A 17,522-nucleotide genomic window follows, 5' to 3' on the forward strand; every position below is an offset into this window, starting at 1 on the left:
GATTTCAACTTGATAAATAAACAAATCAATTCGAACTCATTAAAATAATCATACAAAATTGAATATTAAGATGTTCAGTTTGATTATATTTGTTTACATCCTTAGCCTCACATGCTCATTCATTTTTCTTCCTTTTTTCCTTTATTATCATTTGCTTCCATGGTACTAGGAAATAAGATCTTGCCCCTTGAATAGTTGAATTAGATCATCAAAGTCAATTTCATCTTCTAGGGTTATCAATAACTTCACGTCAAATCAACCATGTGTTCTCAATAAAAAAAAAAAACAACTCAATTTGTAAATAAACTTTGAAGAATATAGAGATGAAACACGTTCACCTCTTCTTCTTTCAGGAAAGGGGGAAAAAAGAGAAAGAACGTGTGCTATCTATCAAAATGACATTTGTATCATATTTACACATCCAAATTTTTATTTTTCCAATCAAAACTTGAATTAATGATACATGTATAACTACATAATTATCAACTTAATCATGAACTAACTTGATAGAACAAAATTAGATGTACATATACATTTCAATCAATAAAAAGCACACATGCCTAGCTCATGATTAAGTTGATCATAATTATGTAGCTCATGATTAGTGCTACATAATTATACTATATGATTATTATATCAAGTGAGCTACTACTACGTGCGACAAATAAAAAGTCAAGAAAAATGTAAAAGTTCATACATAGCACCTATGAAACATTATTATCACCGACTACGTTACGCAATGCCTTGAAAAAAAAAGTAGACATATTTATCCATCTATTAGGCTAAAGATTGTCATTGTATAATTTTGACTTATTGAGTTATACTCATTGGCAGGTAAATAAGTGATTTTGATATCTAGGTCCTGTTTGGATTATGATTTTTTAAAGTTTTTGGCAGAAAAAATATTATAGCGATATAATATAAGTAAAATAAAAATATGTCAGAAATTTTTTAAAATTTTTTTGCTAAAGCAGAAATTAGATAGTAACAATTTTTTAATTTGGAATATAGATAACAATCATTCTTTGAAAAAAAAAAAACTATCACTCTTAGGAAATACAAATTGAAGGGAGGGTTACCATAAAATTTTTCGAAATGGTTATAAGCCCCGAGAATCCTTTAGTTTGGTTTACGGTAATGGGTGAGGGTTCTCTCCGTTTAGGGTTAAGGACACGTGGGACAAAACAGGGCGTGTATGACGTGGACAAACATCCGTACTAAATCCAATCCAATCCCTCCCTTCTTCCGACTTCTATAAATTCCGCTTTTATTTTTCAACCGTGACTTTGTCTCAGTCTCAACAAACGCATTCGGAAATGGAAATTGGTGTACTAAGGCTACCATTCTCTTCAAAATTCCGTTAAATCACCAACCTGACTCGAACGCACGGAGAGCCGAGCCCAACCAAAAGAAAAGCAACAATCTTGACGGAGAAAAAGTGAGGTACTGATGAGAATTAAGAGTAGCCCAGAAGTCATATATTAGCTTATCTTTTTCAAACAACAATCGTAGTGGAAATTTTTCAAGCATGAACAGAAACCCGTTTCCAGGGAAGGCATATATGCTGATTTAAACAAACATATATGCATATTGTTTTAAAGGGGAGTTGGGTTTTTGAGGGATTTTAGTTTGGTGCCTAGATTAAAGAGGGATGATGGTGGAGGATGGTGGTGGTGAGGCAGAAGAGAAAAGTGGCAGTGGTAGTGGTGTTCGGTTTTCATCGAAGGCGAAGGCTTTGGGTTTAAGAGAATCAGGGCAATCAAATTGGTTGACTAATTTTCACAGAGATCTGTTGGCAGGCGCAGTGATGGGGGGCGTCGTGCACACGATTATAGCCCCGATTGAGAGGGCTAAGCTGTTGTTACAAACCCAGGAGAGTAATATTGCTATTTTATCTGGGCCGCATAGGAGGTTTAAGGGGATGTTTGATTGCATAGCCAGGACAATTAGAGAAGAAGGGATTCTTTCTCTGTGGAGAGGCAATGGGAGCAGTGTTCTGAGATATTACCCTTCTGTTGCTCTCAATTTTTCTCTCAAGGTACCACCACTCTTACCCTACTATCTTGCACTTTCGTTGTGTTTAAAGATGTAATTTTATTCGTGGGTTTTGTTTAAATTTCAAAGAAATGGTGATGTTTTCCGTAAAAGGAATGATCCCTTTGGAATAGAGCACTGTCACATTTAGTTTTCTGCTATCTGTTTCTTTGTACCCGTGCACTGTTGCATCTCAGATTGTTGTACTTGTTTCTGTTTTGCGGCATTGAGCAAGTGTTTACATTTGGCTTTTCCAGCCATGTGTCAATCTTTGTGCCTTATGGTTTAACATATTTCCAGAAATGATGATCTTTATGATAATTTCTTTGTTGTGGAAATTGGTTGTGGCTCAAATTAACAAGAAAAAAAGTTCATCTTTCTGTGTTTTATGATGTTTAGGCACGCAAAAGTTGCTTTTCACTCAAAATTTGTACTTTATGTGCCAGTTGTTGGGTTTCTGCGTTTGACCCTGTGGTGAAGATAGAGCAGGAAACATAAACTTCTTCTCACTGTTAGTGGTGGTGAGAGTTGTTTTTGTAAGTTGTGACTGAAAAGTATGTCTTCCTCCTAGTGTTCCAGTGAGATATTGATTCCTGTTGTACAGTAATGATGGGTAGGACTGGGATATGTTGTTCATTTAAAGTGTTTTGGTTATCAAAGCAACTTTTCCAGATTGGTTAATTGATATGTAGGATACGCTTAGTTGATAGAGAAGTTTGAATGGCTTTGTTATGAGGATGTCAAATTGTCTGAAAAATTGGCATTTGTGGTGAAGACATTTAATGAACTAGAATTCTTAAGTCATTCAAGTTTGATTCTGTCCTTTTGAATCTAATTAGGTAATCCAGCTCTTGATGTGCATCTGTGTCTATGTCTACTATAGATTATGTGCATTTGGCCAACTTTCTTCTCAACCTAATGATAAAGTGGTGTTGGCCAAGTAAACCAATACATATAGTTCAACATACTTCTGCATTTTCTTCAAATTTAACCCACAAGCTTGACTCTCGGTTTGAAGATTTTTCACCTCCTCTTTATGACTAACGCTGAGTGAAGTTAATACAGTATTGAAGATAGCTTGTGCAGATTTTGGGTTGTTTAATTCAAAGCTCCACATGCTAGAATTTGTTTGTGAATCATGCATAACTGCTACACTGCACCCTGGTAAAAAACACAGCTGGCTATCAAAGTCATAATGTTATCCCTTACTACTGCTTTAGGGGTCATTACTGTGTCCGTCTGCACCAACTAAATATGGCAAAAAACATAACGCCGTCGTACAATGATATTTCACATAAAGACAAATGGAAGCAAGGGTTGGAACTAGGGGTGTGCAAACTCGAAAAATTTCGATTTCGAAATCGATTTCGAATTGAATTCGAAATTTCGGTAATTCCGTTTTCGAATTGGTCGAATTCGGGTCGAATTCGAAAATAGAAATTTTGAAATCGGATTTACCGATTTCGAATTGGGGAATTCGAATTAGGAATTCGATTTCTAATAATAATATTTAAATATAATTATAATATAATAGTTTTTAACATAATAAGTTTACTAATTGAAATCGAGCTTCCGAGTTCCGACAAATTGAGCTTCCCTATCTGCAAAAACCTAATTTCTCTTAACTCACCTTGAGCTTCCGCCGCGCCGCCTCTTCCTTCATCGCTTCTTCGTCACCGCTTGACTCACCGAGTCACCGACAAAGCTTACTATCTCTCACTCTCTTTCACCAACTCAGTTTACTCTCTCACCGACACCCCTACTCACCACGTCCAGTCTTGTTCGCGTCTGGGTGGGACTAACATGGCCGCAACTAGAGGGGTAGTGCTTATGGTGGAGGGGGAGTCGAGGAACGCGATGCGGAGGAGAGAGGTATGGAGAAGATGGCTGTAAAGGGGAAGAGCGGGAAGGAAGAGTGGGTTGGGAAAAGTGAAGGCGATGTATCAAGAAGGGACTATGGTTTGGAAGGTGGTTGGGTCCAGCAGAGACATTTTTTATGCAGAGAAATTTCCCAGACTTTAATCAGGCAATCTTTGGGAGAATCTGGGTCCGTTCGCGAGAGCGAGAGAGAGAAGGCGGACTTCCTTTTTGCAGTTGGACCAATTTTCACACCAACAGTTGATGAATTGTCATCTAGATGCATTCATCTTCAGCACAAAGATGCACAAAGGAGATTCTTGTTTTTCGTTATGCAGTATCAGATGTGAAAGATTTGACAAGCCATGGTAATTCGTTGCACCTCCAGCTCGATATACACATATTCAACTTAGACCGTCGGACAATTTGAGGAACGCCAGTGCTTTTACTCACATTTTTCAGCTATGTTTCTTACGCCAGTGATTTTTCATCAATAATTTCAATGGCATGCTCAATCCTTATTTTTTCTTAGTTAAATGCGTTCTTTGGGTACTAATACGCACAAAAAATGGTTTTGAGTGTTAATTAACAAATTGTATTATTTGACCTTTTTAATTTCTTTGTTTCTTCTTCTCCCTGACATACACGGAGCAACATAGGTGCAACAGAGGTGCTGAACTTTTGTTTTTCAACTTTTGTTTTTCACTTATGTGTTTTCCAAGCACATCTTGAAAACCATCCAGCAGGCAGACGCCATTGTAAATTTTTGTGCACTGTATGTGTTTTCTGTTCATGCTTCTGGCTGTGAACCTTTTTGGTTGGAGGAGGAACGGCTTTCAAATCTCCTCTTAAATAGAGGCGAAATTAAGTTTATTTCAAGAGAAAAAAAAATGAATTCGGTGAATTCGGAATCCACCGAATTCCGAATTCAATTCGGTATCGAATTCGAAATCGGAATTAGTCATTTCGAAATCGAATTCGGTCGGGAAAACTGAAGCCAAAATTTCGAAAATTTCCGATTTCAAACTTCCGAATTACCGCTTTCGATTTCGATGCACACCCCTAGTTGGAACAGGGTACTGTGCTTAAGGCTGCACCTTTGGAGTTTTGGGTGGCATGCCCTCACATGTGTATGCAAATGTTAGATAACTGATATTGGAAAAATAAGCATGTTAATGGCTTATTCAGAATGTGGTTTTAGCATTGCAAGAAGTCCTTAGATTCGCATTCTTGATTTTTCTTTTGGTGCAAGCTTGTGAAGATATTGTTTCTGAGTGCCAATTCAGCTTATAAAAGTATGATGTTGTGCTGTTTCTTAATAGCCATCACAGTGTTTTTATAAGTTTTGATGCCATTTTGTAGGACAATAACCATATGTGCTTGCCTCAAAATTTTAGGGGCCATTTGGTAGGGAATCTGCTTAGCTGAAAGTGGATTTTGTTTCCTTACCTAATTCTTAAATTTGTTGTGCGATAGGTACAAATTAAGGTTACTGGCCTATCATGTTTTAAATTTCCCATGCACAGATTAATACGTGTACAGTTGTTGTAATCTTAAGGATTCAATGGTTTTTTATCTCCCGCTTATCCCATATTCAGTTCTTACCTGGAAGAAACAACTAGCAGGATATGTGAGTTACTGTATGTCTTTTTCTTTCTTGAAAATTTGATGTGTTGGTGGGGACATAAAGTTATACCTCGATCGTCACCATTTAGCTATTTTTTTCAATCAAAAAGTGCAGGAAACCCTGAACTTTGTTACTTCTTCCGTGGCGAAAACCCAGATAACTTGCTTATTTGAAATGGAAAACATGTATAAACTGTATTTAAGCCAACCTCCTGGAGGAAATCTTGAGTAAACTGCCTTAGGAAATCTTGCTATCAACTACTCTGCAATAAGGTATTCTAGGCTAAGCGTGCTCATTGCCTATTTTTTCTCGTTTTCAGGATAGCAACGTAAAATTCCACCATTTAGATCTCATGCAGCTAGTTCCAGTACCAGGAACTGAATTTCCCATGTTGTCCTTGCATGAATCCTCAGCCCTTTCAAGACTTGGGCATTTATGAACACCCGTTCTGATGCTGTTCCCTGAAAGAAGATTACTCTTGTTTAGGTGAGTCATATCAGTTTTTCAAGCGTATGGGTGGATAGTGGGTAGTGACTAAAAGATTTCTTCTAGTGGCCTGAACAAACTTCTTATTAGAGCATTAGTGGTTCTTTTCCTTAAACAAAAAAGCCAGAGAAGAGATAACATCTTAAATTTCAGAAAAATTACTTTCTTATTATGAGACCAGGTTGCAATCAGATGAAAGATGACTTTTCAAAGTAAAAATCTTGAAAATTTTCTGCTTATAGAATCCAGTAGTTGTCCTACAAGGATAATGGATAAATGGACGAACTCAGATGTTTTCAAGCTTGAGTTTTCTTATAATAACCATGCATGATGACAGCAAAATACTGTATATGTCGATGATAACAATGATTATGAAAGACTTCTGGGTTCCTGCACTTGATATTGCATCAATGACATTGTATGAAATAAATTTGATGATTATTGTCACCTTTGTTAGGATGCCTCAGTTTCACGCTGGAGGAGCCTTGTTGGTGTTACCTTCTCCTGTCTTCTGAGTTCAAATACTTTTTGCTGAGTTTAACAAGGAGGAAAGAAAATAAAAATAATCATAAATTATCATCTTAATGGTCCTTCAGTTAGTGATTAAAGTTTGAGCCTGTAGGATTTGTTAGTTCTTACATGATAAGTAGGGAAAATGTGCAAATTCAGGTGTTCCTAAAATCCAGCTATGGTAATTGGACACGCATAATGCGGCGCTAAGGCTTGATATACACTAATGAAGATGTCAAGCTGCCATGCCATGGGTTACCAGTTGTTGGCTCTTTCTGTATGATGTTGCAAAAGGGTTCTTAAATATAGGTCAAGAATGCTTGATTTTGGTGTTTTAAGTTAAACAACGATCAAAGAGAGAAAACTATTATTAATCTATAATTCCTACTATAGATTTCCATTCATAGGTTTGTTTGATCGGGGATACATTCATTTGAAGGTGAATTTTTCTCGGGGAAAAGCAAAGGGTGGTCTTAGCCCCTATCCTCTACAGATGGAAATTCTTCATTCTCATCGTATTGGACTTTCAAATTTTTGATACTTTTTATCTTGCGTGAGGAAGTTCCAAGGCAGTTAACTTTTCTACTAGTAATAAACATGTTACCTAAATTTTAAATGCCTCAAGCCATCATGAATGTATCCTATATACCAAGAAGTGTGATTTTAAATTCCAACATGGTAAGGATAAATCTGTCCAACTGTTATCTCTTACCCTTTATTATTACTCTTGAACATTTTCAAAATGTTAGAGAGTGCGAAAGGTAATCAAATATCCATTGCTTGAAACCCTTTTCCATAGATCAAGTAGAGAGTTGGGGTGTTTTGGCTCTCGGTAATCTAATTTAGGTTGGAACGGTAAGTCGTAACAGCCATTATAGCCTTTTGATATCTTGAATGCTATTTTGTCATATGTTTGGAGGGTGAGGAGTAGTGGCTGATATATGAGCCGTGAAGATTTTAGAACATGAGGCCTTCCTGCCCATTCTGTCCATGCCATGTGTACCTTTAATAGGTTCTGAAGTGGTTGGGACATTCTGACTTCATGTTTCCCTAAAGATAGATGTGTTGATCTTTCTGGTATTTTGTCTTTGTTTGCAGCCATAGATGTGGCTTGGATGGAAGTTTCTTGTGTCAAAAATAATCTGATGATCTATTTTCCTTAGTTACAGTATCTTGGCTTCCAATGCCTCGTTAGATTGTAAAATGAATTAGGCTAACAGATCATCAGATTGCCCAAAATTCAGAAGTCCTCTGCCTCTATGCCAATTATAGAATATATTCTCATAATCACAAAGATGTGCCCGAAAGACTAAGCGCAACTTGACTGGCTGATCTTATCCCTGTCTGGTCAGCTAAAATGAATCATGATCGTCTTCTCACCTTATGGTTTAGATTCTTTATGGACATATCAGATGTTGTCTCATTTAAATTTCTGTCGATATATGTCTTTCCACTGTACTGCTCCTTTATTGTGGGTTTAAGTCCATTAAGTCCACTGTCGATATATGACTTTCATTGACGGTAGTTAGCTTTGCATTGTCCCTGCTTTTTAACAATGCATTGACTGTTTTACTTTGGGAACAGGATCTCTATAAGAACATCTTACGTGGTCAAGGCAATCCTCTTATATCTGGGCCATCTGCTAATTTCATTGCTGGATCTGCAGCTGGTTGTACGACCTTGGTCATCATCTATCCACTTGATATTGCACATACACGCCTTGCTGCTGATCTTGGAAGGACAGGTACCCGTCAATTCAGGGGAGTTAGCCACTTCCTCAGTACCATTTATGAAAAAGATGGAATAAAAGGAATTTACCGGGGGCTTCCAGCCTCTCTGCAGGGGATGATTGTGCACCGGGGCCTTTACTTTGGTGGTTTTGACACGATGAAAGAGATTATGTCAGAAGAAACTAAACCAGATGTGGCCCTTTGGAAGCGTTGGATAGCAGCTCAAGCAGTTACAACATCTGCTGGGTTGATATCTTATCCATTGGACACTGTTCGGAGGCGGATGATGATGCAATCTGGCTTGGAGCAGCCAATGTACAGAAGTACATTGGATTGCTGGAGAAAGATTTACAGGACAGAAGGGTTCTCATCATTTTATCGTGGAGCCCTTTCAAATATTTTCAGAAGCACTGGTGCCGCTGCTGTTTTAGTTTTGTACGATGAAATTAAGAAGCTCATGGATTGGACTGGCTTATAGCAGCACAAAATTTTTGTATTCCTCTTTGTTCATCTCAAGAGTAGGTTTTAGACTAGAGTGCAGGAGTGATACTGCCCAGCACAGAGAAAGCAGAAACTGAACATTGAATGCAGTCGATACTTGAGCTATCTTGAGGACCTAATCAGATTGATGTCGAGTTCAAATTTGATTTCTTCATCTCATAGTAAATAAAGAGCCGAGTTTTTTGGTAATTCCTTGACATCTTTGCTCTCTCTTTTTGGTTTTTTTTTCCCGTTCAGAAAACATTGCCAAGGCTTCATACCGCTATGGCAACTTAATAGTTGTTGCCTGTATACCAATTCGACCTTTTCATTTGCTCTAGTTTTGTCCCCAAGATACACCTCCCCGTTTCACCATTGTAAGATTTAGAATCTCTTCTTGACCAAAAGTTTGTACGTTTATCACTTGTTACAAAAGCCCACTTCACAGTTAAAACTGGAGCATGGAGGCGACTGGAGGTAGAGGGTAATTCCTCACATATCAGACCATACTTGTACGTCTGTCTGTCATCGAAAAAGAAGCCTGGAAATAACCGCACAAAGAATGGTTTCCCTGACAACTATACATTAAAATGGAAAAATATTTAGCTAAACTCGATCTTCCAATATATCACAACTTTAGAGTCCGTTTGAATTGTTATTTTTAGGAGGTTTTGTTAAATATATATATATATAATGTAACAATTTGATGTATATGAGGTAAAAGGATAATTGAGAGATGATGCGTTCACAGAAAACGTTAAAATTTTTTGTTGTGGAAAATGCAATCCAAAATTTGCTTGTTTCCTTGTCTAAGGTAGAAGGTTTGGGGAATTTAGTACAAGGAATTAAAGTGCCAATTTTATAGTACTGCTCATTAGAAAATTGCTTAGGGGACCTCATCATTATTTCAAAGAGTTGTTTTAGTGAAAAAGAAAAAAGAAAAAAGAGTTGCTTTAGGGGACTTGGCATTAGGATTTGTACAATATCATCCGTTCCTCAATCAAAGTACACCTTTGGTGATTCAGACTTGATCTTGTTTCTAGATAAAGAAAAAGTAAAACAAGTGTGCTTACTTTTATGGCTTTGGAAAAAAAAAAAAAATTTCTTTGCTTTTTGACACTTTATTCGAAAAATATGCGAATGCTTCGGCTAACAAGGCTGCCTCATGACTGGGCCATGGAGGAATCCGGCGGAGGCGTGGACTGGTGATAAAAAAAGAGCTTAAACACTAAGTTAAAACTACCAAAGTCTTGAATTGATTAGGCCATGGAGAAATTAAGCCCCAATACATGACGTCACCCCCAGAGGTTTGGAAAAATTTGACTAATATCCTTAATTTATAATCATCGTCTTTTCTTATTAATAATCTACGTTGCTTTGCTTTTAATCATAACTCAGGTGATCAGGGCTTGCTTTCAAAGATTTAAATCTTTTTTTTTTTACTTTGCAAGTTTTTTAAATTAAAAGTTGTTTTCAAGTATTCTCAATTGCTTTGGACTTGTGTTGAACTTTAGCATATTAATAATAATGTAAACCAAAAATGGCTGATTATGATGAGCTGTTTTGAGGTGCTTTTAAAAGTAGATAAATTTCGACTTTTACGTCACTTTGAAAACACATTATATTCTTTCAATTATTTTTCATGGGTTTTTAGAAACACCCCCCCCCCCCCCCCGCATTCTTCATAATGAGTTCGAGAAAAGAAACAAGAAAATGGGAGGGAGGTAAATGATTTGAAGTCTGATTTAACACCTTTACATAACTAAAATCCAAAACAAATGCTACTATAGCAATATACGAAGCAGGACGACTCAAGAAAAATCTCGTAACCGAATGCTTGGTTCTTTTATACTCCCTCCGTCCCACTTTGATAGTCCTGTTTCTATCTTCACATAGTTTAAGAAAAAATATTTAACTTTGTTGAAAAAGTAAATTTAGATTGTTATTTTCCTAAAATACCCTCACATTAAATATGATATAACTTTATGAAAACTTGAATTGATGGTAAAAAAAGAATCAACTCTCATTAAATGAGGTAGGTTTATAGGAACAACTACCTACATTGAATAAGGGTATTTTAGAAAAATTAAAATACAACTACATTCTTCAATTGGAAAGTGGACTATAATTTGGGACAGATGAAAAAGGAATACAAGACTATCAAAGTGGGACGGAGAGAGTACATGTTATCAAGCATCTTCGTAACTAGTATTTTGACCCGTGTCATGCATATATAGGTTTTACATTTTAAACAAAAAAATTAATATTATAAATAACAGCTAATCTAGTGCTTTGAAAGGACCACCATGGGGAAGGAATGGCATAAAACAAGTACGACCCAAAAGTTAGGTTTAGGGAGGCTAAAAGAAGAACCAAGAGTAGAAAGTAAATAAAAGGACCTTGGATGCCATATATGTACACATGACATCACCTTGTGGAAAGAAGTGGGAAACGAAATTGTAGCTTAGGAGCTAAAAGACACTTTTGGGAAACTTTAGACTAAGTTGTTAGAGACAAAATATAAACCAAAGCTTCCAATTAAAATGAGTTTGAGTGGCACTTGTGGGGTGCATGAATTAACATAATCAATTCCCATTTCATTTCCTGAAGAATTTTGTAAAGAAAGAAACATCGTATCCGGGTTCTTCTTTATTTTTTTTTCTCCCCATTGAATGATGTATTAGTGTTGAAAGTGGCGTTAAATTATGGGGGGATTTCTTTTGATAGATTCAGTTGTAGATTCTCCCAGGTTAAGGTGTGAAAAGATTCTCAGAAGGGTCCTACAAAATTGTGTGCCACCCTATGGGTGCATAGCGGGTGTGATTCCACAGAAATTGATTCCCAGACACACAGTTTTGGGGATCAGTGGGTGAAGTGATGATCAGTGGTGAGTGGGTGCAATTGTAGGGCTCAAGTTGCAATTTACCACTGCTCTTCTTTGATGTTGTCATCACTGACCTGTCCATTCCAAGTCCAAGGGAAAACCATGGACATGGAGACACCTCCTCCAATAATGGTTTCATCTTCTTCTGCATTTCCTTCCTGCTTTTTTCCTTAAATGGGAAATATTTTATATGTGAGTTTGGATAGTTCTCATTTGCCAAAAGAAAAAAAAAATAGAATATTTACGTGCATCACAAACAAACGCACTTTTAAACATACATTTTTATTTTCTCAATCATCTCTGTAATTATCTCATAAACAGCACATCGTAAAAAGTGCTACAGCAGTTATTCCAAATAATATCCGCTCCAAACACAAGTGTGCCACTCTTCATCGACGCACAAACATATTTCATGTTAAAAAAAAAAACTAAAAGCAAATCTTAAGCGACTAATTAATAATCTGATTGTGCATCAACATGTTTAGAGAATTGAATCTTATATTGTTGACTGTGTATTTGCAGAAATAAGTGCTCCTATATATATATATCCCTGCACGTTCGTGCTCGTACTTCAACTCATGAAGACTTGTTTATAATTCCACTCGTTTCCATTTTGTCCAGTTTTCTGAACTGTTTACGTACGTAGCCAGCAATATTATTATAGTTCAGCAAGTTTTAGTAGTATAATAATTTCTTTGCTTTATCTCACTTCAAACTTGTTGTTGGAAAACAATAGCGAAGAATATGTTGATATACCCGACGATTAATCCTACGTATGCATTGCGCTGAAGAATACACCCAATTCCAGACAATAGCAAAAGCCAAAAGATCGAAACATTCACACACTTAAACTAAACACATTTTCTGTAAACACTTTCTTGAGGGCTTTTTTAAGAATATTCTTTTACACATTTTTTAATCATTCTTTTCTCATGTACGCCGTCACATCTCTAAAAAGTGCTACAATGATCGTTTTTCCATAAAAACTCTCAAGAAAAAAAATGCAATCCAAACCGGTTCTTTGGGATAGCTGCAAATGTTTTGGCCATGTTTTATACTTGTTGAAGAAGGTAAAGCTTGCTGCCATTGGTGAGGTGAGTATCAAAGTCTTGAATATATGAAGCACGCAGGTATTATGGAAGAAGTATCCTGTGCAAACTAACCACGTTTGCTGATGGCCAGCCAAAGGAGTGGCTGGCAGATTCAGGCATAAATTTCAATCTTAATCACATCAATGAATAATTTTCTTTTCTGGTTCTTTTTCACTATTTTTAAAAAATTTTGGGAATCTTTATTACAATAATTCCCCCGCCAACTTCTTTCCACCTTTTCTATCTTTTATGGCCACCAGTCACTACTACTGTTGTCCCCCAGATTCTTTCTTTTGTGTTGCTTCATCTTCCATGTATGCAGCTGCATTTACGTGTATTTGTCTTTGTCTCCCCACTCTTCCTTTTCTGAGATGTATTATTCAGGGAGAAACATTATGCTAGCTTTTGTCTCTTTCTCTTCAGACACCACAAATTCCGTCAACCCAACAAAACTACAACACTTAAAGACACTTCTCGTCTTTGGCACTTGGCAATATGAGATTAGTACCAATTCATATATGATTTAGCGTATACACCGTCGCGGTTGGATGATTGGCGACTGTACAAATTTTGAATTTTGATTTAAAATTCGAATTAGCTGTCAAATATTCAACGGCGATAGTGTATATATAAGATTAATTATTAATATTTTATGTATATATCCTGATGTTTAGCCTTGGTTATCTTATTAAAAATGCGAGTTAACCACAAATTGAACGGCAATTAACAACTCAAGAAAATGTGTGACTTGTGAGTTCAGCAATAAGTTCCTCCCATTTAATTAGGTGCCTTTTAAACAGGCCAAGCCTAAAAATTAGTTGTAGTTCGACTTCAACTAGTTGGCAATGGTATCTAGATTAATTACAAATGAAGTTTCATTTTACTAATGGAACGACCTTTTAATTCAACAAGATGACCGATCGAACAACTCCACATGGGATATCATGATCATATAATTAGCCTATCTATATTCATATATAGCTGCAGAGCAGCAAACAAAACTAGTAATCAAGGGGCCTGTTGGAGAAAGAGCTGTAAATTAATTCAAGCAACACCCTCGAATTTTTAATACGAATATGCTAGTGAAATGAAGCATGCAACAATCTTCCCCACCAATTTTCATGGTTCAGGATTCAAAGCTTCTTGGGATCTGATAAATTTTAGTAGTAAAAGATACTTATAAATTAGTCAAGGCTAGCAACTTGCGATGTTCCAAGTCTTCAAGATGTATTATATAAATTGATTGAGCAAAACTTGGTTGGATGGAGCAGGCATCAAATTCGTTCATCATCAATCGTAACCCAACAAAGATGGATGGTTGATTCCCTTTTGGTACCATTTTTAGTCAGAAAAAGATGTGTGAGCTGCTGATGCAAAAGTAAAGGCACCACAGAAAAGAAGAAGTTGTGATTCCAAAATTGTCCATGAAACAATGTCCAAGTTCTATATGAGAAAATCAAGAATATTCCTTCACACATTGATTGGGATATTCATATTCAGTGACTGGCCTCACCTTTAATTAATTAAAATACTGCTACTACTACAACTCCATGTGCTTTTGTAAGTTTAATCACTGCAAACTAGAAACCCCCTCTGGTCCCTTTCAATTATAAAGCTGCACAGAATAATTAATCACGCATCATTGGAAAGTAAAAATTATGGCAAAGTGGAAAACCCCCCCCCCCCCCCCCCCATAGTCCTTGGGACCTTTTAAATTTAAGGTCTTTAATTGCGTGAAATGAAGAAGATTATAAAGCCGCAAAAAGGCCACTCCATTATATATCACAAAATAAAAGGTCTGACAGGTATCTCCCTAACTAGTTAGCATCAATTGAATTCATCATACCACAAAAAAGCTGCCAAGCTCTACCACAATACTCCAATTCAGGAACCAATAATACAACAACCTCATGGTACTAGTACTAATAATTTCTGCTAAATTTAGTACACAAATTTGATTGAACCACACAAGTACTACTTAGTACACATGACAATTGCCACCTCATTAACTGGAATATGTTTTTCCTCATTAACTATTATCCTTTCAACTAAAAACCTAGTACTACACTTAAGCACAATCATGGGAAAACATCAAACTAAGAACCAATTATTATATTTTTTTTCCCTAATTTTTCTTCTTTTTTTTTTTTTTGGAACTTTCCTAGGGGACTTCAACTTGAGCTTAAATTACAAACTAAACATATTTTGCTTCTTTTTCCTTCTTCCCCTTAAATGTCCCCAAAACAAACATGAAAATATAGTATAGTAATTAATAGTAGTACTGCTTAGTATAATCATAATACCATATCCCTAAGAGCACCAACTTCCACGAGCTTAGGCACAAGATGACCGCTTAAGTGAAGTGCCACCAGGCTTTCCCAACCACCAATACGTGTTCCGCCAATGAACAACGCCGGCGCACCACCACTACCACCACCGCCACCACCATCTCCGCCCTCTTCACCATCCTGTCCGGCGGGAAGTGCGTCGATCTCTTCCTCGTCTAATTCTATGACGGTAGGGTGGACCCCGATGGCAGCTAGCAAACGTCTCATAACGTGGCACATGCAACAAGAAGAGCGGCTAAAGATGATCACCGGGTTTTCCGATATCAGCCGCTGGATTCTCATCTCAGTCGACTCGCTCACGTCTATAGCCAGCGGAGAACCGGTGGATGGCGTCAGCTCTAGCCTTACTCCGCCATCCGACAGCAACCCATATCGCCGGGCACCTTGCATGACCACCAGCAGGGCAGCAACACTAGCATAAATTGAAGTGGCTGAAAGTAAGTAAACTTCTTGGAAGAATGGTTTTTGTTTGTCAACCGGGGAGGTAAAGCCTTAAAAGGAGAGGAGAAAGAGGGTGTGGGATACATATATATATATATATATATATATATATATTATGCTAAATCAAATGAGAGGAGAGAAATGAAGAGAATGATTAAATTATACTACTACGAGTCCTACTAGGTAGATGTAGAAGTAGAATTTTTGCACTAGCTGTTGTGACGTCATATAAAGTAACATAATGCGTAAGTTACTTTATGCTGCTATTTTGTGTATTTAGAGAAGTCAATAGTTGTTGTTGTATAGTACTTTGGTCCTTGTGTGGAAATGTTAGAACATGGAAGTCACACGCGCGAGGGGCAAAGAATGTGGTGCTACGTACTTGCACCTTAGGACAAAGGAGGAAAAGACATCAAATTCGTTCATGACGTGTTCCTTCTTGGCCTCTACTCAGACATCAGGAGCTACAAGTTTTCATTTTAGTACAAATGTCTCCTTCTTGGAGAAATACTTCATTCTTAATTAAAGTTTGCCTCCCTAACTTGCTTGCTCCTTTGTGACACTTTACTCCTCTAAATTTTAAATATATACACTTTTTTTTCTTATAGTGATCAGTCAAACACTTTTTTAATATATACACTTTTTTTTTCTTATATAACTAGTGCTCATTTTATAATACCTACGTCCTATTATTCATATTATTTTTCACTTTTTAAATGTCCTAATTAACATAAGAGACGTATTTAAAAGTCAATATGTAACAGCCCCACTTTCCCCTAAGGCGAACCAAAGGGGTGAGCGGACTGCCTGCCCAGCTCTCGCCAGGACTCACGATGCAGACTAGAACTATCTATAGCGATCCGGAACTTACGAACGAGCGTAAACGAGTCAAAATGGTAAAATAACCCAAAATTTAAAAAAAATGAAATCCGAAGTCGGCCATGAATAGTGACCGACCCGTCAGAACCCAACCGAAATAGCCAACAAACATTCACATCTGAACTTTAGCGTTTACAAATCAAAATGACATACAAAAGTTTTCAAAAGTTAATATATACACACGGTTTGCAGCGATCCGGAACTTACGAACGAGCGTAAACGAGTCAAAATGGTAAAATAACCCAAAATTTAAAAAAAATGAAATCCGAAGTCGGCCATGAATAGTGACCGACCCGTCAGAACCCAACCGAAATAGCCAACAAACATTCACATCTGAACTTTAGCGTTTACAAATCAAAATGACATACAAAAGTTTTCAAAAGTTAATATATACACACGGTTTGCCAAATCAAAAGAGAAAACGCCCCAAAAGTACACTTAGGGTTTTAATACATGACAGCTATACAAAAGATATGTTCAACTAGCTCAATTTGGCAGCCATTTGTCAAATCCAGACCAAAAGGGTTTATTTTCCTGTAAGGAAAACAAAAGGAATGGAAAGGGGTGAGCTTGCGCTCAATGAGGTACCAAACAGATAGCATTAAAATCATGGCATTTCACATTTAACAAATCAGATACACATGTCAGATGTAAAGCAAAGGAACCAATGATTCAAATCAGAAGGATACGGGTGGCTCTCAGGAGCCAAATTTCCAGCGCAATACTTGATCCAAACCGGTTGACTCTCCGTCAACGTATATAGAACCAATGCGTCGGTAGACCCCTCTTATCACCGAATTCCGTCCACCAAACACCCCTTTACCGGGCCCGCTCACCTCAAACGAACAAAATGGTAATACTCGAGTATACCCGGAATCAAGGGTCTCAATACCCAAAATCCCCGAACAGACTACCGTGGTTCGTTATCTATCCGGCTCCAGGAAACCCTTGCCGGCCCGACGTCGAATACTAGGCACAGGTATTGAGCTCTAGGTCATAGAAATTCCGAACAGATGCAGACACAGATAACAGATTCAGCATTTTGCATAGTAAATTGCCATATGAACAACAAGAACGAGTGTGATAAAGACACCCTCGTCATCGAACAAATAAAAACAGATTCAGAGCAGAAATCAAGTTTAAATAGGCAATGGA

General features: G+C 37.1%; 2 protein-coding genes across 2 annotated transcripts; one reads left to right on the forward strand and one right to left on the reverse strand.

The window, feature by feature from the left end:
• Window positions 1-1,302: 1,302 nt before the first annotated feature.
• Window positions 1,303-8,942, forward strand: LOC113780936 (probable ADP,ATP carrier protein At5g56450). The gene is made up of 2 exons (XM_027326722.1): window positions 1,303-2,038; window positions 8,099-8,942. The coding sequence occupies exons 1-2, from the start codon at window positions 1,652-1,654 to the stop codon at window positions 8,720-8,722; spliced, it is 1,011 nt and encodes a 336-aa protein (XP_027182523.1). The 5' UTR covers window positions 1,303-1,651; the 3' UTR covers window positions 8,723-8,942.
• A 5,502-nt stretch (window positions 8,943-14,444) lies between these two features.
• On the reverse strand, window positions 14,445-15,562 carry LOC113779803 (glutaredoxin-C6-like). Its single transcript, XM_027325526.1, has one exon. It carries the CDS (start codon window positions 15,435-15,437, stop codon window positions 14,994-14,996), a length of 444 nt encoding a protein of 147 aa, XP_027181327.1. The 5' UTR covers window positions 15,438-15,562; the 3' UTR covers window positions 14,445-14,993.
• Window positions 15,563-17,522: the final 1,960 nt, after the last annotated feature.

The sequence above is a fragment of the Coffea eugenioides genome, chromosome 8 (genome assembly GCF_003713205.1).
Source record: "Coffea eugenioides isolate CCC68of chromosome 8, Ceug_1.0, whole genome shotgun sequence".
NCBI lineage: Eukaryota > Viridiplantae > Streptophyta > Magnoliopsida > Gentianales > Rubiaceae > Coffea > Coffea eugenioides.